We start from the raw sequence: 24530 nt of genomic DNA, 5'->3' as shown, positions 1-24530 counted from the left end.
TGTAACTTGATTTTCCACTGTATTTTAACATAGATATTATCAATACATAGTAAAAAATGGACAGACAACATTAGGCACTTGCACACACTGCCGAATATCGAGTTTGATGAGAAAGATGTCAAATACTACTAAATCCTTAATTAGAACATTGTCAAATCCAAGTTTGTGTATCCCCTGAAATAACATTAACACCTGCAATAGCGAGCACTTGCATTAGGATGTGCACACAAAAACATTGTAATTCCACATTGACTGTACAAAAATGTAAGATTAGCTCACTTGACAATAGATAAGACACACATCATATTTGCTACGTTTACATGCATTAATGGTAAAGGCACTTTGTGTAATGGCCATGGCTGGGCGCTGTCACTTGTGATTTAACCTGGCACTTTGGCGGTGGCGAGCCGCTCCTCCAAATCAAGGCTAAGTGGTGGATTCATCAGTGGCCTGTCGAGATGAAACACTCGCCCGGCGGGGACAGGGAGATGAGGCCCTGATTGGGACAAATATGTCTCCCACTGGTGTCAGCTCTCATTCACCGGTCTGTGCGCCATCTGAAAGAAAGACAAATGTTTTGATTAGGGGTCTCTTTCAATGTCACAGCAGCCCACAATGAAGAATGAGACAAGGCTGTTTCTGAGGGAAGCAAATAGTTGAGGAGGATGAGAGGCAAATGGATGTCTCCACTGTAGCGAGGGTGTCGAATGGGGATTTCACAGTGAGTCACAGAAAGCTCTGCAAAATCCTTGCTGTTAATGGCGCCACATTTCTTCTCGGAGGAACATTTCAATTTGATGTTTATTATGCGACGATGAACTTTTTTTTTATATATAGTCAGTCATTTGTGTGGTAGATGTTAACATTCTAGAAGGGCACAAGCCTTTTTATTTACCTGCATATGCTGCACTGCTACACTGACTCACTACCTAATGTATGATTTTATTGATATGTGTTTCATATATAAGTGTGATTTTTTTTTCTTTTGAGATATTTTCTAGCATATAATTAGAAGACAATTAATCATCCCAAGTGGATAGTTCCAATTCTAACCAAAGTGTAGAATTGAAAGCAGTAGCACAGTGATTCTTAACCTGGGTACAATCGAACCCCAGGGAATGAGTGAGGTCATTTCAGGGGTTCGGTTGAGGTCAAGACACACACACGACACAAATTTGGAGCACTCAGCAGTCGACTTGTGACTGTTGTGATGGTACGTCGTGTCATTTCTATATTTTTGTAATCAATTCATACTAACTGTTGGGCAAAAAAAAAAGAAAAAAGGATTGGACAATTAGGGGTGAGAATTGTCTAGTACCTGGCGATTCGATCCATATCACAATTCATAGGTCGCAATTTGATTCGATTAATCCCGATTTGAATCTAAAAATTGATTATTGCGATTTTTTTTTAAACTCAAATTTAGACAATACTAATCATTAAACTTGTACATGTACACTGTAAGATTTGTTTGAATATGTATTTATTTATCTGAAACTTCAGGCTTATAACTGTGAGCCACTGTATTTAACAAACAATCTGTTGCAATCTGTTTGAACAGCATTGAAATAAAATATTTAGGCTTAATGTTCCATTAATATAACATTCTTCCATGCTTAACTTGTGAAGATGTTTTGTAGAATATTTCCATAAAAAGAAATTATGTTTAAACATTGATTTGGCCGCATATCGAATCGATTCAAGAATTGTGCGCTGTAATATGGCGATATATTGCCGAATCGATTTTTTTTAACGCGCCTAATGTGCAATACGCATTCACCTGTGTAACGGAATGTATGTTGTTCCACAGGGTTCAATTCTGGGGCCTATGATGTTTTCATTGTATATGCTGTCCCTGGATTCCACCTTAAGAAAACAGTATTGGTTGTTTTAAAGTGCTGTATAAAAAAAAAATGTTGATTTGAGTGATGGGAGTCAGGATCCCAACTGCGTGATTTGCAATGCCAAGTTGAGCAATTCTAGTCCATTACTACTAGTTTATTAGCAAAACTGAAGAAACGCGTAATGGTGACATTTTACTTTCAAGCATTTGATTCTAAGTTGTTTCACTCTTTCTATGGTGCCCACCTATTCATCCATTATGCCTAAACCACACCATTATCCAATAGGAAGGACACATGAAGCCACTGTATCACAGTTTCCAGTCAATACAAGTGAGGTAAAAAATGTACCATCCTCTGGGCAAGGTTTTTTATTTCTGTAGTAACAAGGATATGACTAGAGTGTCCGTGCACTAGATGCAATCAAGCCTCTCAATGCACTTTGATCCATACTACTCTTTATTTCCTATTCAATGAATCTCAAGAATGCACAAATTCAGTCTGTACCCTTGAGGTATTATAGAAAAATGTATCGCGCTACATGTCCTGTTGGACTGAATGCCTCTCTATTTTTCAAACTCCTGAGTCCTTTTCAAATGCTGATCATTCCTGAATGAACATGATCAATCCCATTCGCCTCATTTTAAATGCCCCTCGAGATCTTCATCCTCACAAACAAGTCTTCCTTGCAAATCATCAGGTGCATCGGTGCTCAGTAAACACTTGAGTGTTTGCTCTTAGCCCGCATGGCAAACAAACGCTGTCACAAATGCTCTAGTGGAAGAGGCAATGAAGAGGTGTAAGTTGACAAAGAAAGGATGTAAGAATAGAGCTGAAAAACAGAAGGGACCTTTCCTATTCAATCAGAAGCAATCTCCCCAACTCCTCCTCCTCCTCTCTTCGGCCCTCCCTCATTTGCATCCCTTTTAAGTCCCCACTCTCCATTATGCAAAAGTGAACGGCTAAAAAAGTACTCCCGTTTTGAGAAGTGGTTTCATTTCCCTGCACTTTTTTTTTTTAATCATCACGTACCAAGAGAGGCGGGTTACGTGTCTTCCATTTATGCCATATATAACGTATGAGCAGCTCCCTATGAACTGTAGTTACTGTGGAGACGAGATGTGGCTTTATAACAGTAATTACAATCAACGGTGAGGCATTCGGTGAGGTTACACAATGATCACATAAGCCCAGTGAAGCGACTACTCTCGTCTTAAATACGGTTGTACTTCATGCAAAGGCAGATACGATTTGTTTGTTGTATGCTCTTATTTGAAGATTTAATTTCAAAAGATGCCTTGATGACCTTTTGGACCAGGATCCAATGAAGCAGTCTGGAAAAATGCAGCCGGAAGAGATGTAATAATCAATTTGTGGCCCATGATATTCCAGTCTCTGATGTCCATGAAATCTCACTTCCTCTGGCCGTGTAGCTAATGATAAAGTGTGTGCCTCGGAGGCCCTCCTGCTGTTGCCATTTGTAATTTATAGAAGTCATCATCTGAGGTGATTCATCTTGATTGTGCCTTGGCAACTGTCATGCACCACTAATGCACAGTGTGAGAAATGGAATAAATACGTCTTGCAGCGGCACCCATGTTTGTCTTCCCAGCTTCATGAATTTGCATTGCCGCTGACACATTTTGCTCCTAATGACAGGCGTCATATTCCAGAGAGGCGTATTGTATTATCACTCTGCATTCAATGTGTGTTTTACAAGGGGATGGGCAGAAGGGAAGGATTTGAACACAATGATGAGGAAGATAAAGTCACTACAATACATGTCTCCTCTAATGTGAGCGATAGGGCCTCATGAATTATTCATAATTATTAGCCATTGTTGATGCCAGCTACACTAAGGCGCTCACATTTTGATATTAATGAGTGTAACAAAAACCTAGTTCCACTGAAAGATTGGGCCTCGTTCCATATCACAGTTTCTGCTGAACGCTTGGCCAAAGGCAGACTGGAAAGTTTTCAAGTCCAGCTTCAAATAAAAATGAATTGAATTAAAATAAATAAATAATAATAATAACCATGAAGCACGTTCTTTGGTAAATAGTTGAAGCTTTGTCAGTGCTGCATGTCCTCTCTTGGCAGGTTGATATTTGCCTCCAGTCTTGTGTATATATTATTACTTTCCATGTTGATGGCAGTTTCTGTACTTTGTCTGGCTCAAGCATTTCCTAATGCAAATTAGGCTTTGTGTACAATACTTGCATGCCTCATGCTTTTGTAAAGATATCTTCGTTTTAGGGATGCCACTTTCATCAGCAGAATTATTGACTGCTTCACACATCAGACTAAATATCAGATCAACACTGCTTGTTTCATAGTTTTGTTTTTTCATGTGCACTTTTTGAGATCATATGTGCTCTCTAGAGAGGCTGTACAGTTCTAACAGATCTAACGTTGAGCACCAATGTGATCAGAAATGGTTGCTAAATTTGCTAATTTAATGGAGCTCTTAACTCTTAGCTCTTAACATAGCCACTATTGTTTTAACATAAAGAAACATTAATCCATCTGTTTTATTTTCCTTATCCTGTCCAGGATAGCAGTAGAGCCTATCCCAGCTGACCTCAGGTGAAAAGCAGACTACACCCAGGACTGTTCCAGTTAATCATGACAGATAGAGACAGGCATTCATTCGCACTCACTTTCACACTGTCACAGAGTGGGAACCGAATCCATGTTGAATGCATAGAAGTGAGGCGGCTGAAGGTGAAACATAAAATCAATAAAACATGTCAGCTCGCCAGTTGTGGCAAAAAATACGAGTGACGAATGTTAACCGTTAACTTATATTGTTCTTTTTTCTCTATTCTCATCTTATTTTTCTTTTAAAACCAATTGTCGAGCCTGCTCATTCAAGGCACAGAAAAAAACTAAGAAAATGTATTTAATTATTTGTTTGGCGCTATCTCTCTCAATCAATCTGGGTGTATAGTTAAGCATCTAACATTAGCTTATGTTAGCAATTAAAATACAATACCCTTTGGTCAGACTGAAAAATACTAAAAAACTAAAAAACAGAACACGTGCAATTGATGATGGTTCACCCCCTAAGATTTGTTTGCAACTTTAGGGGCAAATGTTATTCAAACTCAAAATGGGACAACAGTAAAACGTGTATGTTCCATTGCAATCGCTAGTCAGAGATGTAATATGGACGGAGTGTATTTCATATCAAGAAAAAAAAACCTATTTTAACTCTTAATACTAGCACAAGGTCCGACCCAATCGAATAGAATTGTTTGTTAACTTATGTGATGAGCTCACTGTAGTTTAATGGCATCGTAAAATGTCGACAGAAGTGTGACTTTAAGCTGTGGCCATTTTAACACTCCCAGATATTGTATAGCCATCCATCCATCCATCTTCTACCGCTTATCCAAGGTTGGGTCGCGGGGACAGCAACTTTAGGAGGGATGCCCAGACTCCCCTCTCCCCAACCACTTCAACCAGCTCCTCTGGCAAGATCCTAAGGCGTTCCCGGGCCAACCAAGAGACATAGTCTTTCCCGCCTGTCCTGGGTCGTCCCCGGGGCCTTCCCACTAGTGGGATAATCCAGGAACACCTCTCCTGCGAAACGTCCAGGAGGCATCCGAACCAGATGCCCAAACCACCTCAACTGGTTCCTCTTTTTTTTTTCTGTTTCCGGAGAGCTCGGTATTGTTCATTCGGTAATTTTACCGATTTGACATGTTCAACTGGTTCCTCTCAATGTGGAAGTGTAGTGGCTTGAGTCCCTCCCGAATGACCGAGCTTCTCACCCTATCTCTAAGGGAGAGAATGGACACCCTGCGGAGGAAACTCATTTCGGCTGCTTATATTCAGGGTCTTGTTCTTTCGGTCCCACAGCTCAAGACCATAGGTTAGGGTAGGAACGTAGATCGACCAGTAAATCGAGAGATTTGCCTTTCGACTCAGCTATATCCCAGATATTGTGATTGGACAAAAAACATTCTGAAAAATAATGGCAAAGGTGTACGTTCACAAACATGAAAGGATGGATGAATATTGTGGCCACAGTGTTGATAATTGAGCAGCACGATCAGAATTGTATGTGCAGAAAAAGTTAATGCTTGCAGGATTTATGACTAATCATAGTCTGGAGACCGAAAAACAAGAATAGATTTTTGTGCCACAGTGGAGAAGGAAGAAAGGTTTGGGAGGGTGCAAATTGTTAAGTTTAAGCAAGGAGCTACATTCATATTAAATGATAATCCCCCTTTGATAGTATGTGTATTTGTTTCCTGTGCAGTGAAAACCTGCTGAGGCCCCTGCTGTGAAAGATTATGAAGTTTATGTATATATTTATTTATTGTCGTATTGGTCGTCATACCCTGCTGTACCCTGTATTTCAACAGTACCTCAATTTAGTATACATATCTGAAAGCAATCAAGTAGCCTCCTGTTCTCCTGTACTGATGTCATCTAGCCAAGTGTTCAAGTTACCCCCTTAGACGTATTCAAAAGCCATACCTCCGAATAGCTGTGAGTAAATAGTGAGAGCAGAGGGATAATACTTTGTGATAATGATCTTGGCCTAAGCTTTAGTGCCGTGTGGCCACATGGCGCACAGGCAACATGCTGATTATTTCTTTAAAGTGGCCTGAATGTGTGAGTATAAACATCATTTCCAAGCTTGGTTGATTGACTGAGCGATGAATTTGGGGGCAGTTAGCCCTAAGGAGAAAATAGCCCCGGCGCGTGCGGAAATGCAGCAACTATCCAACAGTAAACAGATTATCTGAAATGAAACAACAACAGGCGATACAAAGTACCGGCCTGCATCACAAATGTGGCCATATTTGTGACGCAGGATGGTACTTTGCAAATTCCGGAGCCTATTTGAAAGAACTGAGCAGTCATTATGTCAAGGTTGTTTGGTCTTGATGTAAACATTTAATTGCATTCACGTTGGATCAGGTTGGAAGTAAAAAACAAAACAAAAACTCTCAACATGGAATAAATCAAACATATTGGCACATCCTTCCTTTGGATGATTACTGTGATAAGAAGATTTAATTTTGCATTTCATTGATGCAAAAAAAAACATTTGTCATTTCTTACAACCATATCAGAAGATTGCAACTTTCTGTTGATGTTAGAGAAAAACAACACAGCATTCAATGTCTAAAACTGCTTTTCAAAACAGCCCACTAGTTGTTATTCAAACCTAAAAGGATGTTGTTAAACATTTTTGGCAACAACAAAATTGAATTGTTGAAAAGCAAATGTGAGAAATGACAAGCTCTAAAAGAAGTAGTACATATTTTAAGGCATGCCTTCTGTTTTCTGACTACTGGTTGGACACATTGTTTTGTGCTTGTCTGGGTAATTGTAATTATAGACAAACCTAGAGAAAATATAATTCTCTCCAGATGATAACCTTTGCTGTTGATTTTCATCAACACGTTGGTATTAAATCTTTCATATAATGACTGTGTTGATCTCCCGCTGTCTGATTGTTTGCAGAATCTTTTCTAATCTCTGAAGATTTAATCTGCAGTAACATCGCATCCATTTTTGAAATGTTGTTCTGCATATGTTATTCTATGAATTACAAAAAGAGCAACTGACTGCTATGACCTTGACTGTTTTTGTGAACTAAATAGGGTTGGGCATGCAGATCATTGCCAAAATCTGTAGGGTTTCTTTTGGGGAAAAGGTAGCTGTCTGATGATGACAGATAAACTCTTATCAAAGATATGAAAAGGGAATATGCATGATTTAGCAAATCCAAATTGCTGAGGAAAACATTTATCTGATAGTGTCACTAATCCCCCATCCCTGTGGGTGGTATATGGGCACCCAGTCCCATTTTGTGCTGCTGTGCAAACGTAAATCAAGAAGATTGTTCAATTCGGCCGATTGTAACACCTGTAATCAAGAGCCATTTGCAAATTGGAAGGTTTGATCATGCCCCTTATCCACCTATCGATGATTATTTCTCTCTCTCTCTCTCTCTCTGAGCTGCTTATCCTCATTATGGTCGTGGGCGTGTTGGTGCCAATGCCAGCTGTCTGTGTCCGGTTGTTCAAAACTCGGTTATTTTTTAACCGCTGGTTAAGTAGATAGACCGTTAACTTTAACAGCACAGTTTCTTGTCGTTCAAAACTCGGTTAAATTTAACTGTCTGTTGACTTGACGATAAAATTAACACAGCTAAGAACTGCCACTAACTTTTTAACAGTGTGGTTAACTCTCAAGATGGCATTTATGGCTAATGCTGCCTTCATGTTGCCAGTTTAGTACGCAAAAGAGAGACTATTGTGGCCTTGACTTTGACATTGGTGATACTGATTATTTACCATCTCGACTCAAATTGTATTTTTCTGTTTCTTGGTCACTTCAATGGAATGTTAATCTGTTAGCCCTGACCAGTTATCTTCAACCATAGACTAAATTATGTGTTCCTTCTCAGCAGAAAAATCCCTGCTTCTTTTTTTCCTAGGGGTGCGCAGGATCGTTTGACTATCCATTTGTTTGCCAAACGAAAAGTAAACAAAATGAGGCGTGATGCTAACCACATGGTTGACTTTGATGATGATGTTAACTAACAATGTGACTAACCATGTTTTGAACAACGCATATTTAACGCTAATGGTCGGTCAGCTAACAGCTGAATGTTAATGACGGTTAGGGTTTAGCATATGGCTGAAATAACCGAGAATTGAACTACCGGGCACTGGTCGCAAGCCATTTGTAGCCATGTTTTTTTTGTTTTGTTTTTTTAATAGGAATAAGCGTTTTGGTAAATGGATGGATGATTTTACTATTAATGAGTAAGATCACACCAAAATTCCTCAACCAGTTTTGACAAATCTTTGTTTTTGTTTTTTGGACAAATCTTTGTTAATGGAGAGAGAATGGCCAAAGAGACGGAAAACATTCATACAAAAGTGCTTAAAATGTTTTACTTTTTCTTCATGTGGATAGCACACATATTTTATTAACATGCATACATTTGCCAGAGGTGGGTGTCGATTGGCACTGTTCAGCCTTGGCAGAGGTCTACTGTCAGTTGCCACTTGATTGTTATTATCCAGAATTACTGGTGCATAGACACCATTTTTTTCCGAAGTTTGTTAAAACGTGTTACAGTCACAGTGGCTAATGACCCATTACATTTTGGAAGTCTTAGAAAGATGCATTTGTGGCATTTTGTTCTGCCTATATGTAAGGATATTGGCAATTTCTCACTGTAGGATGCATGGATCGTAAATGTCAAGGATAAACAAACAGTAGGCCTTTCCAAGTGTCAATGAACTTGTGCTATTAAGTGCTGATCCACATTTAGGGTGAGTGAACAAGTTATTGATTTCACCCTATTAGAATGCTTCATAAAGCCTTGTTATGAATATGGACCTTGACCCATCCTCTGCTATGAAACTTAGAAATATGGTAATGAATTCAGAATCAGGCTTGTTGGCTTTAGAATACTTTATACACATGTGGAGCTTGTGTTCCTTATTGCACTTGACAGGCCGAGATTGGGTGCTTGAGGTTAAATCTGATACATGTGACTTGAGATTTATACAATGCATCGATGAATGAATGTAACACAGTAATGTAAACCCAGCACCCTCTGCTGACCACTTCATCTGTCCACTGGTCTCTTCTAGCGAAGACAACATTGGTAGAAGAAAAGTCTGTGTTCCACCACAAGTCTTTCTGTCACTGATACACTCAATGGCCACTCTGGGCTCTTAGTCAAGGAATGACAGCAATTGCTGAGATTACGGTTTAATCAAGTAGGCCTCAATGTCCTTTTAGCTTTCTAACAGTTGGCTTCATGGGACTCAAATGTGCACTTGTTAAGAAAAAAAGAAAAACTTGTCCTAATTTCTCAGTGTGGTTATTGGAGGCCTTTTGGTTTCTGCCAATATTAAGAAGTCTTAACAATTTCTTTTGATCCATTATTGTTTGACTTTAAGGTCAGAGGATCAACCAACCAAGCAATTGTTGGCCCACGCAAGATTTTTCCCTTTGGGCTTTGCTTTTACTTTCATTATCATACTCATTTAGACACATTTTGGCCAGGGCTGCACTTCTACATCTTAATCTCCTCACATGAGCTCTGCTTGCCATTGATGCTACTTGCTATGCACACACTTTCCTGGACCAAGGACTAATTCTAGTACAAATGGGGTTCCAAGCATACCGAGCCAATGCTACATGGTAGATGTAAACCCATGTTGGTCCCTCATTGTCCAAGCAGATTCACAGTTTGTGAACATTGCAACATTTAGATGTGTTCATACTCTATGTGTATAAGATATGCAACAAGAAAAACGAATAATACGATACACGTATGTCTCAGCTCTTATATAATATACCACACGTTCTCCACTTTACTGCAGCAGGTGGTTTCTTGCTGCGTTTTTTCTTCTATTTAATGAAATTAGTCTTTTACTTTGACCAACAGTGATATGTGTATCCCATTCTGACTGATCTGTTCTATATGGTAGTTTCCTGCAGGATTATTTTGAAGTGGCTCGATCTGAGCCAAATTGTGTGCTGGGTTTATCTTGACTACCCACAGAGTTAACATGGTTCCTTGCCCAACAACATTGCCCATAGTGCATAAGTCTGCATAATTTAGATTAGCTCATTAACTTTCCGTCTAGGTAAATGGTGGTTTCTTTTAGAGTCTCACTGGCCTTATCCAAGTTAACCCTAAGAAGACCAATTAGACTCATTGGGCAAAGATAAATTGTTGTTTCCAATGCATTGGTGCTTGAGGAGGAGCAGGTCTGGGCTCTGGATGTGCTACTTCGTATACAGACGTAAGAACACATTCTGGTTTTGTGATGTCTTTGCTTTTTTGGCTTATTATAGTAATTGACAAGATTTTTCACATGCATTCTTTTTGCTTCATATCATTATCTGAAAAAAATTGACTTTATTACAACGTGGCTATGTTTAAGCATTGGTTTGGGTTGGATAAAACAAAGAAGGATAATAGATTGCAGCATGTATAGGAATAATTAATGCTGAGAAAATGAGAAAATAACTCAAACTTTCAGGAAAGCATTGCATTCAAATCAATGTGACATATGCATGTTAAGATATTGTTTTGATAGGCAGGTAATTCACAATACCACCACCCGCCATTGTCACTACCCCTCTTCACCGTACCGGTCCCCATTAACAAACGCTCTTCCTCTAATGGAGTTCACTGCTCACCACTTTCTGCATGATCACGCAGCAGAGGAGTGCAGCTAATAGCAGTTGCACAGTCGGAACACATGGGTGCTAGCTTGAGTTAATGTATGCCGCTGGAGCACTGTTGGGAGACGAGATGGTGTTATCTGCCGTGTGCACAGGCCCAGCTTGGCTGTATGAGGACATCCTTCATAAATGAACCAATTTGAGGTGGAAGAGCTGTCTCTGAGTCTGCACTTCAGTCTTGACATCACGCTGACGCCTCGGATGCTTGTATCTCATCTTTGCATCATAGATAGCAACAGAACACATTTGTAGCTCACCCTCAAGAGTTCTTTTAACATGTGTTTGAGAAGAGATGTGTGTAGAATTGGTAGAAATTGACAAATGGTGCAATTCCCATTCATTTTCCCTTCATGTTGCACTTAAGCCATTGACTGCAACCATTAAAAAAAATAAAATAAATAAAAGTCTAAATTATCTGCCTGATTGTGCTTTCAGGTGGAGAGTCAATGTTTTCCCAGCAACCACAGGACTTGGTGGTGGTGGCTGGCCAACCTGTGACATTACCATGTTCCATCCCTGGTTACCATGGTGTTGTCCTGTGGATCAAAGATGGCCTAGCGCTCGGGGTTGGCAGGGACCTGTCAGGTAAGGAGCACATACTGCATGTTTCTCCGAACAATGTCTATATATATATATCACATGATTGGCCTAAATCTGTCTAATGTTGACAGAGAAGCTTGAAAATCATAAAAAACATTCGACTCACAATACATCATGTTTCCAATCCAAATTAAACTGCTTGCATTTATCAACTCATTAGTCAACAGACAGTGACCGCTTCGCCAATGTTCATCAAAGATGTATGCATATTCAGCCTTGAGAGAAGGTATTAACTCTCATCACTAACAATTTCAGCAGTGACATAATGAATAAGAAAATCCATAAACACGTTGAATATCCAAATCATTTAACAAATTGTTTATTAAATTACTTTGGCCTCGAGATCTAATTAAATCTGTCAGCTCTCTCCTCACAGCATGGTATACTCAATAGGTGTATGGAACTTAGCTAATTTGTCTCACATGTGTAAGCATTAGTTATTTCTAGCCCGTTTGGGGGCATCCTTTTAATGTGTATGTAGAGGTGTTGCTGTATCAAAATGAGTTTTCTTCAGACTTTCACAAAAAGCATGATCTCTTTCATAGACATTACATTAAAGTGTACAAAACAGTCAAATGTATTTTGCTTCAGCAACCCTAAACCTCTGGTGCTAGAATTGCCCTTGCTACTCAGTTATTACACGTCTAATGACATTCTATCGACCATATTTTGTGAGACACTCTAGCGGGTATAGTTAGGACCCCAACTAGTTATGGTGGCCTTACAACTAGCAATGCCACCAAAATAACTATAATGAAGCACAGTTTGCTAAAGATATAACACATTTGAGTTCTTCAACCATGATTTAGTACATACAAAATAGAAAGTGTTATGGTGGTAGTGTAAATAGCCATGATCGCATACATTGAGTCCAAGGGTTCTATTTTTGTATACAGTGCATCTGCGGGTGGGCACAAATGCTGGCGTTTCCTGACTTTCGTTCAAGTGCAAGGCTTGCTGCGTGTTTGCCAATTTGGCAGGCCAGTCTCTACCGTCTGAGTGTCGACGCAATGTAGACAGCTGGTCTAATTGGGGCAGACAGATAACAAGCGCCAAGGACATGTGTGGTGGATGTCAGACATATGTCAAAATTGTGAACAGGGGGTATTATTATTATTATTACTTTGTATTTTTTAAATCTTCCCACTGGGTGGCACAGGTCTCCAAGTGTCCACTTTGCTATGTTGAGACTATTTAAGGGATTTAGAGGAGCCACTTTAATTGGTCGTGATTGGAGCACACTGTGACCACACCCTCAGCGATTACCAACACTAGGTCTAACCCACCACCACCCAAAATGTTTGCCATTCACGAAAATAGAGTCCTAAGTCATAACCTAGATTTACAAGTTAATACAAAATGAATACCAATAGACCAAGGCACTGTGAATGGAAGGACTCTACAAAGTAGTATAAGGAATATTGTATTACCAAAAATAAACAAGGTGTAAACAACATTCATAATGCTTGAATTATGATTCAAACGTATAATTATTTCATTGAGCTCTACTGTCCCTGCAGTTTTTGTCTTGTCTTACTCCGAATTCAAAGGTAAACCATTTTCTCGGAAGTTGAAAGACAAGGTTTTTTTCCTTACCAAAGCAACAAGAGATTTAATGAGTTTGTAGAAAGAGGCAGGTTGAGGTTGAAAGTTACAAGTTAGACCACCCCTAAACTATATATCCAATGATGGACTGTCCTGGGGCAAAAAAATAGTAATTTCGACATGGCTCATTAATCTCATGGTTCCAGAATGATGTAAAAGCAGCGTGATCTTTTTTCTTATCGCAGCAGTAAAATATACAAGGTTTTGTATAGGGTGAAATAGCTGCCTGCCTGGAGAAGATAGCTCCCAAAATACACTATGATACAGACTGAGCGCCTTGTATTCAGGCGGATGACACTTTCTTGAAATAAAGAGCTCCGCAGCTGTCCTTTTTATCACTCCTGCCTACATCGGCATTCAAGGCATTTTGCAATAAAATAGTGATGGTACATGCAATGCAAAATGTACACGACGAAAAGAAAGCGACAGCTGTATACATAAAAAGTGTGCCAAATCAAATGTTGCATGCAGCATTTCAATGATATACGTCTGCTTGGCTATTCAGCCACAGAGGCTGCGTGTGCAATGGCGTGCTCCGTCTGGGACCAGCCGCCATTCATGGTTTGGGTGATTAAAATGAAACAAACCGTCACGGTGCAGCACTCGAAATAAACAACACAAAAAGCAAACGATAACGCCGTATTTCCTATATCCTTTTTGTCATTCTGCTGAAGTAGGAAGTGAAGTAGGCCCTCAGAAAATACCAATCAGTGTCATAAATATGCATGATATAGCACACATCTCCTTTGTATGATGATTGCGGCTTCTAAAAAAACAACATCAAATTAATTCTTAGTTGCACACACTGTAAAAGACGGGGAATGAAGTGTTTGCATGCCTGATGTGGCTGGTGCTTGGCATATATGCAACTTATAAACAAAAGCCCTTGAGATGAGAATGTGACAGTTGGATGTTCATCAGTGAGCGAAAGTGTATGTTTGTGTGTGTGAGTGTGTGTGCATGTTACGCGTCCTTTCATGCATGCACTACGTGCACCAGTCACCTGAAACCTGTTCCTATCCCCTTGTGTTTACATTGTGTGAAACACGTTCTAGGTGAAAGCTTTAACTCATTAGGCCATGCCTCGAGTGTGTGTTTGCTTACACACACACACACACACAGACCCACACACACATATCATTGATCCAGCCTCAAGACAAATCCATTCCCCCTTAATGGATTCATTACTCCTTAATGGGCCTATTTTACATTGTTTGGTTTGGGTACCACATTACGACTCTGAAATTTCGCTGACTACGCAGATCAATGTGCCTGCGTAAGAACACATCACTTGTGCATCATCATCCGTCACCTGGTGCGGCGTGACAATTTTAGTCCTACTCACAACATTTATGATCATGTTGCCGATGTGGGACAAAATAACAAGCAGGCAACAGTATACTTTCCACCTAAAATTCTAATGAATCTCCCTTATGGGGCCAGTTAGAGACATTAGACTAGAATGCAGAAATGTTAGACTGCCACAGGCACAGATTAACTGATTGGCCAAATTACTGCAGAACATTCAAAGTCGTGCACGAACCGTCCTGTGGAACTGGTCCACTTTCAATTTGCTCTCATTCCAAAATGCTACCAAGATAATCAGTTTAAATGAACAATTTGAAAAGAATGCCAGCCTTAAACTACTATCACCATCGCAAAACAAATTAATTTTACAGGCAATGTTTAAGTAGCAGTTTAATAATCGTAACTGTCATATAAGCATAGGTTAACTATTAAATAATAAATTAAATTATAACTAATTTATTTCATCAACTGTCACAGTATAAACTGATTTCAACCATTATGTCTGGTAAATGCCAACAGAACAAAACACTCTTCACTTTGTGCGTTATCTCAAAGAACACATACATAACAACTACATATAGGGAGCATCAGCCCTCATAAGATACACAGTGTACTGGCATATCTGGTTTTCTTTTAAAATCTGTTAGGACACTAGCATGTTATGTGATCATGAAAATAACTTAATGACTGAAAGGTTATTTGGTATTGAAAACAGCAACGATAGTGCCCAGCACTACCATCTAGCTAGTGCACTCAACTCGCAACCACCAGGAATTGTTGGTTTCCATCCCAGCCCTGGTCTGTGAGAATTTTTTTGTATTATTATGCTAATTTTGTATTATCTGGGGCAGCACGGTGGTTGACTGGTTAGCATGTCCGCCTCCCAGTGCAGATGACGTGAGATCGAGTCGGCCTTCCTGGGTGGAGTTTGCATGTTCTCCTCATGCTTGCGTGGGTTTTCTCCGGGTACTCCGGTTTCCTCCCACATTCCAAAGACATGCATGGCAGCTTAATTGAACACTCCAAATTGTCCATAGGTGTGAATGTGAGTGTGAATGGTTGTTTGTTTCTGTGTGCCCTGCGATTGGCTGAGCAACCAGTTCAGGGTGTAACCCACCTACTGCCTGAAGCCAGCTGGGATAGGCTCCGGCGCCCCCCGTGACCCTTGTGAGGACAAGCGGTTAAGAAAATGGATGGATGGATGTATTATTTGATGGGGAGCTTAACACCTCCTAAATTAGGCCTAATAATGCCATTGTCTAAAACATTTCAAAAGAATCAAATCAATTATTTATATGCAAATAAATAAATATATAAATAAATAAGTGGCTGGGCTAATAGGCCTTACAATAAAAATACATTTCTGTATTGGTAATTTTTTCCCCTTAAAAAAAGTAAAGGCATATGACATTATTCAAATAAAGTTTTGCTTTATACATTATTGCCGTATTCTTTGATATGCCATACTTCTCTTGAGGCCAAACAGCAGGCATGAATTTAGCTTTTTCTCATTTCCACATAAAAAATAGAAATATTTCTTCTTTTCTCATATTATAAAAAACTAAGTCCTTCCTCTTGAAGGAAATGCCATTTTTAACACAATCCTTAGTATATATTAAAAAAAAAAACTTTTAAGTATTCAACAATTAAACAGCAATGAAATAACACATTTGTCCTCTTTGTGATTAATATGCAACAAGAAAACTATCATTGAACGTATCTAACATCAGGCTTAAGTTATTCCTTTTGTATGTGACACACTACACTGCAAGCCCTCTCTAATGTGGCACTTAACTACAGCAAGAATAGAGAGCAATTTCCCATTGTGATTGTTGAGCCGTGGAAAGTTTTCATCTTGCGTACACCACAGAAGTAGACCAACATGTCGCTAAATCACTACTTTTGGAACCTATAAATTGGAACTAGGTCTTTGACAATGTGCAGTTTAACTCTGATAATGTGTTTTACCAGACTGCTTTCTTGTCATACAATGTGCAAATGATTCCGCTCACGTCTGTTTCTTAACGAGAGTTTTCAGGCTCCCTTCTGTGTTCTTCTAAGTTACGTACTGAGCTGCATTTGCTGCTGCGCGTCTCTTTTTCAGATGTGGAAATCATTTGGTTGTGCTACTTGCTTTGGTTACGACAGCCTCTGAGCATACTTTGCAATGAACAGTTTTATGCTTATTGTCTGACGCTGCCAACTCAATATAATTCAAAATGATAAAACTTTGCCCTTTGGGAAACATCATGCTGTTGTGTAAACAATGTGGGTCAATGGTTCACTTTAAACTAGTTAAGACACTGGGGGAAAAAAATATTTTATTTAATTGTATTTAAAGAAAATACAAATTGACCTGACACAAAAACTCAATTAATCAATAATAATAAACATTAAATATTTCTTAACACAATATTTGTGCTGTTGGCACTGATCAAACTTTTTCAAAGTTAGGGGGGGGGGAAAAATCCAAAGACAGATGCAAAAAAATTCATCATTTGAAGCTGTATCAACTGAATCAGTGGTGGGCATTCTGTCAATGTTGACAGACGATCCGTCCGTTTTCTTGCCCATTAACGAATTAATTTGAAAAATTGATGAACTAAGCATTGCCGGAACGGAAGTTTACAAAATGCCGACTTCATGCAATATAACAGAGTGATTCCAAAAAGGTTATCAGATATTTAAAGCATTTTTCACCAAATTTTAGTCGTTTTAAGGAATTAGAGACTTTAAGTTTGAAAGTTGGTTTGGTCATATAAAACAACATTGCTTGTAATTTCAACGAGCATAGCAAAGCCATTTTTTGAAGTCAGTACTGGTGTCAGAATGCAGTACCTAAATGTTCTCTAGGTGAACTCAAGGTATATCATTGTGATTATGCAATGATCATTACCCTTGTGATCCACAATGTCATCATAGCTTTGAATCTCATCAATGAACATACAGTAAAATTGAAACTCAATGATTTTCTTGATGCCCTTGCACACACATAATGATGCGTCTGCTATTTCAGGCCTTTTTTTTTTGCACACGGCAAAGGAATGTCTTTCCCCGTCAATGATTATTAATATTATTAATTGAAGCTTTTAAATGTGATGGCTCTATATGAAACCCTTTTACTTTTACAACTGGCTTTAATGTGATGGGGCTATTTTACTCAATGTAGGACGACACATTGTCACAAAATATTAAATTTAAGGATATAAGTCATTATCACCTTCAGTTTAACATTCCCAACACTGCCGGTGCACTTTTTTTTTTTTTGCCTTGCTTTTGTTATAGTCCCTGTAGCTTAATGTTGGTGTGTTCCTTTGTCCTTGGTGCTCCCAGTGTATGGACCCTTAAGATTAAAAGCTACACGTAGGAGGGTGAAATGCAGAGAGTGGCTTAATTGGCTATAACTCACCGCACCAGTATAAAATGAAGCCCACTTCATGCTCTATTAAAGACAACTGGATTCAATGAACCAACCATCAGTAATTGGACTTTGAACAGATGATGTCTTTCGCAATAGAACAATTCAAGGACTTGCTGTCAAGATACAAGAATTACTGAGCTGCTCAACCTTTTCAGTGAAGAACTTAAGTGTTTTGAAATTTTTGTTGCATACACGAGTCATCAGGTAGCAGTTACTGAAAAGTCAATATTTCCCACAACAGTGTCAGATTCATACTTGTAGACCTTTTGGAAGTGAGAAATATGTGTGTAAGTTTACTTGTGAGTTTTCCTTGGGTTTTTCAAAATTCAAGCAACACAATTCCGATTCTGTGCAAAAATATATATAGCCTGTCAATGCCAGACATCATCAATATCTGCGTGTCTACACAAGCAACACACTCACAGTGAATAAAATAACACCTGCTGTAAATCAAAACTGGAGCAAAAGCACAGAGCGGGGATACTCATGCTGTGGCTTGTGGCTGTGAGAACCAGCTGAAGTAGTGTCAAGGTTTCCTGTGTTTAAACCTTTGGAGTTTAATGTTTATCATGTATTTATCATTGCTTATACTTTTTGTTTATGGTTGTTTTCACATGTTTTCAGTGTGTGGTCATGCAGTTTTTTCAGCTGTTCAGTAAATTCAAATGTGATACTGGACACATAATTAGTCATAAAAAAATTGTTGTCATACAGATAGTATATCTGATCGGACCCACCATAAGATCATTCTACGCTGGTTTCATCTTAATTGGGCATAAAGACCACAAGGAGGAACATTTGTTTACGTTTCCATCATAGTGTGGAGTGCAGCATACCTATTCCACTTATTCCACATTTAGCATCCTCAATAATTACCAAAACTGGACTGAAAGGAAAAGGAAATAGGTCTGAGGGAACAATCAATTCTAGAAGTATTAAAAAGATACTCTTTGTGCTGCTTATTTTCCCCAATGGAGGTTTACACTCTGCATTTCACTTTCAATGCATATTTCAATTTTAGTTCGGGGGCTAGCTCTAAAAACCATTGGCCTAAAATTGTGTAAAATGTACTGTATCACTCATGGATATTCCCATGCTTCCCTGTATTATTAAACTACAAATCATTGAACTGAGCAAGCGACTAGAATGAATCTCTTTGTGGTTGCAATCAAGCATATTCTTCTATTATAACCTCCACCCAAACTCGTTAACATCACCGGGAGTCATATGAAACCCTCAGATGCATTGTTACTAACGTATAAAGTGATTAATCGCCATGATCTCCCTGTCTGTGGCTGGTTTAATATTTTCTTGCCTGGCTTTGAGCTTAGCATTACTAAGAAAATCTCTGACTAATTACTTCGTTCATTTGACTTAAGATGTGATTAAAGTAAGTAAATATGTTTGTGCTGCAGGCTATCCCCGCTACACAGTGATTGGCGACCACGGCTCCGGAGAACATCATTTGCGAATCCAGCGTGTGGAACTGATGGATGATGCTGTATTTGAGTGCCAGGCCGTCCAGGCTGCTATGAGATCCCGTCCTGCCCGCCTTACTGTGCTTGGTGAGTCCAAATTAAATGTCCAACATGATGCCATACAACATCTTTAGCCACCACTAACAATACTGACGGCTTCTTAAAATAATCGCCTAAATCCATTTTTCTGATTTTTTTCATGATCATGAAGAGATGATTTAGGGGGGGGAAAAAACTTCTTTTTTTTTTTGCAAAAAAATTATTTTACTTTAAGAGGGTGACAATTTAAGAAATCACATTAGCAAGACTGTAAAAATGTAGCTACCTAACCTTGCTAAGAATTTGCACATGGGCCAATCAAGTAGTGTTACATGTTGGTGAGGATCTATGCAAAGGGAGAGGTACAGTATACAATATACTCAGGGCATTGAATCGATCACGACTTCACTGTTCCGGTTGTCTTAGAAAATGTTTCACCTCTCATCCAAGCAGGCTTCATCTGTTCATGCACACAAGTTAGATAGGACAGCTCTAGCTTATCTATCCTACGTGCATGAACAGATAAATCCTACTTGTCTCAGGCAAAGCATCTTCTAAGACAACCACAACAGTCCAGTTACAGTTATTTCAATGCCCTGAGAATGAAATGACCTGGATGATAGAAAACATTCACAGTCTTATGGAAACATAATGGCAGAAAGGGTCTGTATGCCATATTCAATGAACAAAGTACCGGTAGTAGCCTGCCAACAAAAGAGCTGAAGGACAAGCAATCATTGACTACGTTTACATACAGTCAATAACCCTTTCAAAACCCAAATATTGACTATATTCGGTAGAGATGGGAAAATGAAGCCTCATGAAGCACTTGTGATATTTTTTGACTCCTCTAGATGGCACTATTGGTTTAAAAAGGCAGTGGAAATGTAATACATTTTCATTGCACTAGCCTTTATATTTGAGCCAAGAGCACCATCTAGAGGAGTAAAAAAAATAGTAAAAGTGCTTCATGAAGCTTCATGAGGCTTAATTTTCCCATCTCTAATATTCGGGTTTTGAAAGCCCTTGTAAACACGCGCAAAATCCCAAAGATGCTCTTATCCAGATTGTTTTTTAAAACACACAACAACAACAAAAGAAAAACAAGACCCCTTGGTCAGTGTTTCCCAACCCTGGTTTTCGGAGCCCACACTCCCGATTCCAACGCAGGTGATGATCGCTATCAGGCTTCTCCAGAGCTTGCTGATGAGCTGTCATTGGAATCACTTGCGTTGGGAATAGGGAGAGATGGAAAACAGGCTGGATAGTGGTCCCCGAGAACCAGGGTTGAGGTAGGAGGAAGAAGAGAGATGCGCTGTGAAAATGACTACGTCACTGTTAATCGTTGGAGACTAAAGTAATTTCTGACCCCTTGAAGACAAGTGACGGATGGCTGGAAGAAGCAAATGGTTTGAAACTTTGGCCACCTTGCAACACTCCATTCGCCGCCATTCAAATGACGGCTTTGTGTGGTAGCAAGTTTTTTTTTTTTTTCACGCATGCGCAAACGTAATGCGCACTTTTCTTATTGAACGAGGCATTGGTTTGTATTCTGCGCATGCTCTATTTGCAAGGAATGTTGGTCTTTTGAGTACAGGAACTTGTATGTGCGTCGACCGTCCACTCGCTAAACAAGTCCAACTTGCATATATTGTCTTCTCCGGGCCACGTCCACATTATTTTCTGTCTCTACAATGAAAATGCCACAGTGTGTCTATCTACACACATATAAGCATGAATATGAGTCTATGCATTGGTACGCAACCACCTGAAATACACACGCAGAGGTAAACCAACATAAATGACGCAACAATGAATAACACTTTTGGTGCGAGGAAAAAAACGACTTCTTTATTAGTTTGGTGAATGACATGAATATAATGTCTTTTATTTATCGTAGAGAGTTAAAAGCGTGTTGACGTCTAATTGCGTAATGGCGCTGTCTCACAAATTTATTTGGTTAATAAATATGGGAGTAACGCTGTGTGCTCACGCATGTAAATGGGTAATTCCAAATGTTTCAGAAACCGTAATTTTGACTTGAGAAACCCCAATATTGATTGCATGTAAATATATAAAGAACTCTTTTTTTCAAAATGGTATGAATTCATTTTGATCATTGTGAGAGAAAAAAAATCCCCAGAATTGAAAATTCTTTGGATGTAATCTCCGCCATTGATGAAATACAGCTCAGTATTTTCCGTTCTTCAAAAGTTACATTAATTTAATTCAATTAATTTCTCTCTTTTATCTTCACTATCGCCTAATTACCAGTTGCATTCGACAATTCAAAATTCTTAGGGATTAGTTATTTCTTAGCACAAGAACCCAACAAATTGTGAGCGATTTTGATCTATGGTACTCTGGGGTAGCTCAATCATGTGGATACTAATCTTCAACCGATTTTCGGCGCTGCTAATCAGCTCAACATTTCTGACACGACGTTGCTTTATCTGGCCTTTCAAAAGCATCCTGCTGCTCCCTACAGCTCCCCACCTCGGAGGACGGACCGTTGCTTTAAGATATCTTGGAGTCAGTAAGAAGAGAGCAAAAGAAAACGAGAGAAGAGTTGGGAGCGTGGGGTGTCTGCCATGCCGTATCCTCGCCACAAGCGACTGATCCACCTTATTGATCCGGCCTAATGAAAAGCAAAACTAACGATTTGTAGGGGAAAGGGCTGCAGCAGAAACAGAGAGGGAAAGACAAATTGAAGCATAGTGTTTCCTTGGTCGTCCTGCAGTTGGATATTAGTGAAAAATCATTGATACTTCCATGCAGAGCTCAAAAGGTCTGTTGCACCGTCTTAACTTTTACTCCTCACTCTCTTTCTCTTGTTATTCTCTATGGGAGGAAAAATCGCTGCAAATTTGAGTATCAATGAATTGTATCAACTTTGAAGCTAAGCAGTTTTGTCTCAGCTGCTCAAAAAACTAAAACGGAGCTAGGAGGTGGGCGCCTACCACTAATGGTTAACATTACCAATCCTCTTCACTTTCTCGACTAAACAACAGTGTATTATCTTTGAGCACTCTCGTATAATTACTCACAAATGAGGAGAGCGTAATAAAGGATGTGTCACAAACCTTACACGTCTCCATTTTAACACTCACTGTCACTCAAGTGATAAGGTACTGTGAAATGTGAAAAGTAGCTAGCTAGTCAGTGCTGATGCTAACATCTGCCGTTGGCATCCTCACTTCATGGATGTGCACCAATAATGAGCAATCTTACAAAAACATCTTCATTTTATAATCAAATGAAGATAATGTGGTAAAAGACTAATAATTACTAGTAGTAGTTAACGACCAAAAAAATGTGAAGTAGATAAAATTGACTAATAAAATATATTTAATAAAAGGATACTTTTGTCTAGAAGTGATGATGTAAAAAGTAGCCATTGGAAGCCAGATAGCTAGTCGCCTATTTGGGGCTTATGCATCTTTTGAATGCATGTGTGATGTTTAAGGTTCTGACAATGTTGTTCAAGTTTTAGAAGTTTGAGGGCTCCTGAATTTTGATCCTTGCTCCCAATTTCTCTATGAAAAACCCTGTGGTCAAACATAGCTATAATTAAGACTAAACTTGATCAAACTTAATCATGAACAAAATTATTATAAATGCTTGATTTTAGAGTGCAAAAAAAGAGAGATGCAGCAGTGTTGTTGACTGCATTTAATGATAAAGGCTTCCTCTGTGAGTATCACAGAGGAAGCCTTTATCGTCTATTTAGATGATTGAGGGTGAGGGAATTTATAATTCTTCCCTATTTTCCCATAAGCCCTAATGGAAGCTGTTTGTTTAAAACCCCTGCCAAGCAAGTAAGTGCAGTGGAGAATGGAGGGCCAGAGTGCGTTCCATGCTGATGTGCATGTGAGCTAAGGGAGGAGATATACAGTATGCATAGCAAAATCCAAGATGTCAAATACTTGACAGCCAAGACGGAGCGTGTTTATTGACATGGAAGAAAGCTACGACCTCACACACCTGTGCATACTGTATGCACTGACAAACGCACACATGTACACACACACACACACATACACACAGCCACTTCCTATCCAAGATGACAACAGAATGAATATAAAACTTTAACCTTCATATTTCATGGCACTATATCCATCCAAAATCCACTGTGTGGACTCCACTCCACTCTAGAGTGTGATGAACTTGGGCACAGCGCTTATATTTATGAACACAGGGTAGGACTTTTCCCCATCCAAAACAATGAAGTAAATATTGTGTTTTCATGTTTTATTGAGGTTGTCCTTGAAAGGCACACAGATGGACTGGCCTGACTCTCTGCTATACAAAAACATCTCTTCAGTATTGAAATAATAAAAAAAAAAAATGTACGGAGACGGTGTGTAAGCGCCACACAGAGATGATGCAGTAATTGCTATGAGAATAATATTGCTATATTACAAGAAAAAAATTGTTATTTTTGCAATATCATTGTATTTATTCATTTAGTTGACACTTGGAAACCACCTTAGCACGTATCTGCCTTCACCTCGAGCAAATTTACCAAATTGTGTTATACTACCTGCGCCAATACTTAGACATGGTTCCAGCAGGTGTAAAGTTTAATCTACTTTCACCACCGAGTTTTCAGGTGCACCGAGTGCATGTCAAAGGAAACACCCTTGGTACATCGTATATTGTAATCTCTTGTTAAGGACCATTTTTTGTCCTAAATTCGATTGACTAGGGTAAATAAATATTTGGCTGCCTAAACATCTAATGGTAAAATATACTGTTCTCGATTATGTTAACGCTCCCTTTCCTCCAATTTTGGCAGTCAACGATGGACTTATAACTACTTCTGCTGTATCAGTGAGGTTGAGAACAGGTGCATAATTATTAGTGCTGTCAAAGTTAAAGCATTAACTGATTAATTAATCACAAAAAATATCGCATTAATCATGAATTAACGCAGATTAATCGCACTATTAATTTAGACCATAGATTATCTTTTAGCGTGACAGCGGATGGCTA

The 24530-nt window shown here is 39.0% G+C and overlaps 1 protein-coding gene across 9 annotated transcripts in view; it reads left to right on the top strand.

The window, feature by feature from the left end:
* The window catches only part of kirrel3b (kirre like nephrin family adhesion molecule 3b), a 223471-nt gene that overhangs the window by 136724 nt on the left and 62217 nt on the right, over positions 1-24530 (top strand). For all 9 annotated transcript variants that reach the window (XM_077566460.1, XM_077566462.1, XM_077566461.1 and 6 more), the window contains 2 exons: positions 11520-11669; positions 19434-19583. In XM_077566460.1, the coding sequence (XP_077422586.1) occupies positions 11520-11669; positions 19434-19583 (300 nt within the window). The remainder of the gene's footprint in view (positions 1-11519; positions 11670-19433; positions 19584-24530) is intronic.

The sequence above is a fragment of the Vanacampus margaritifer genome, chromosome 5, assembly GCF_051991255.1.
Source record: "Vanacampus margaritifer isolate UIUO_Vmar chromosome 5, RoL_Vmar_1.0, whole genome shotgun sequence".
Lineage (NCBI taxonomy): Eukaryota > Metazoa > Chordata > Actinopteri > Syngnathiformes > Syngnathidae > Vanacampus > Vanacampus margaritifer.
Note: the sequence above shows the minus strand (reverse complement) of the source record. Positions and strands in the feature narration are given on the sequence as shown.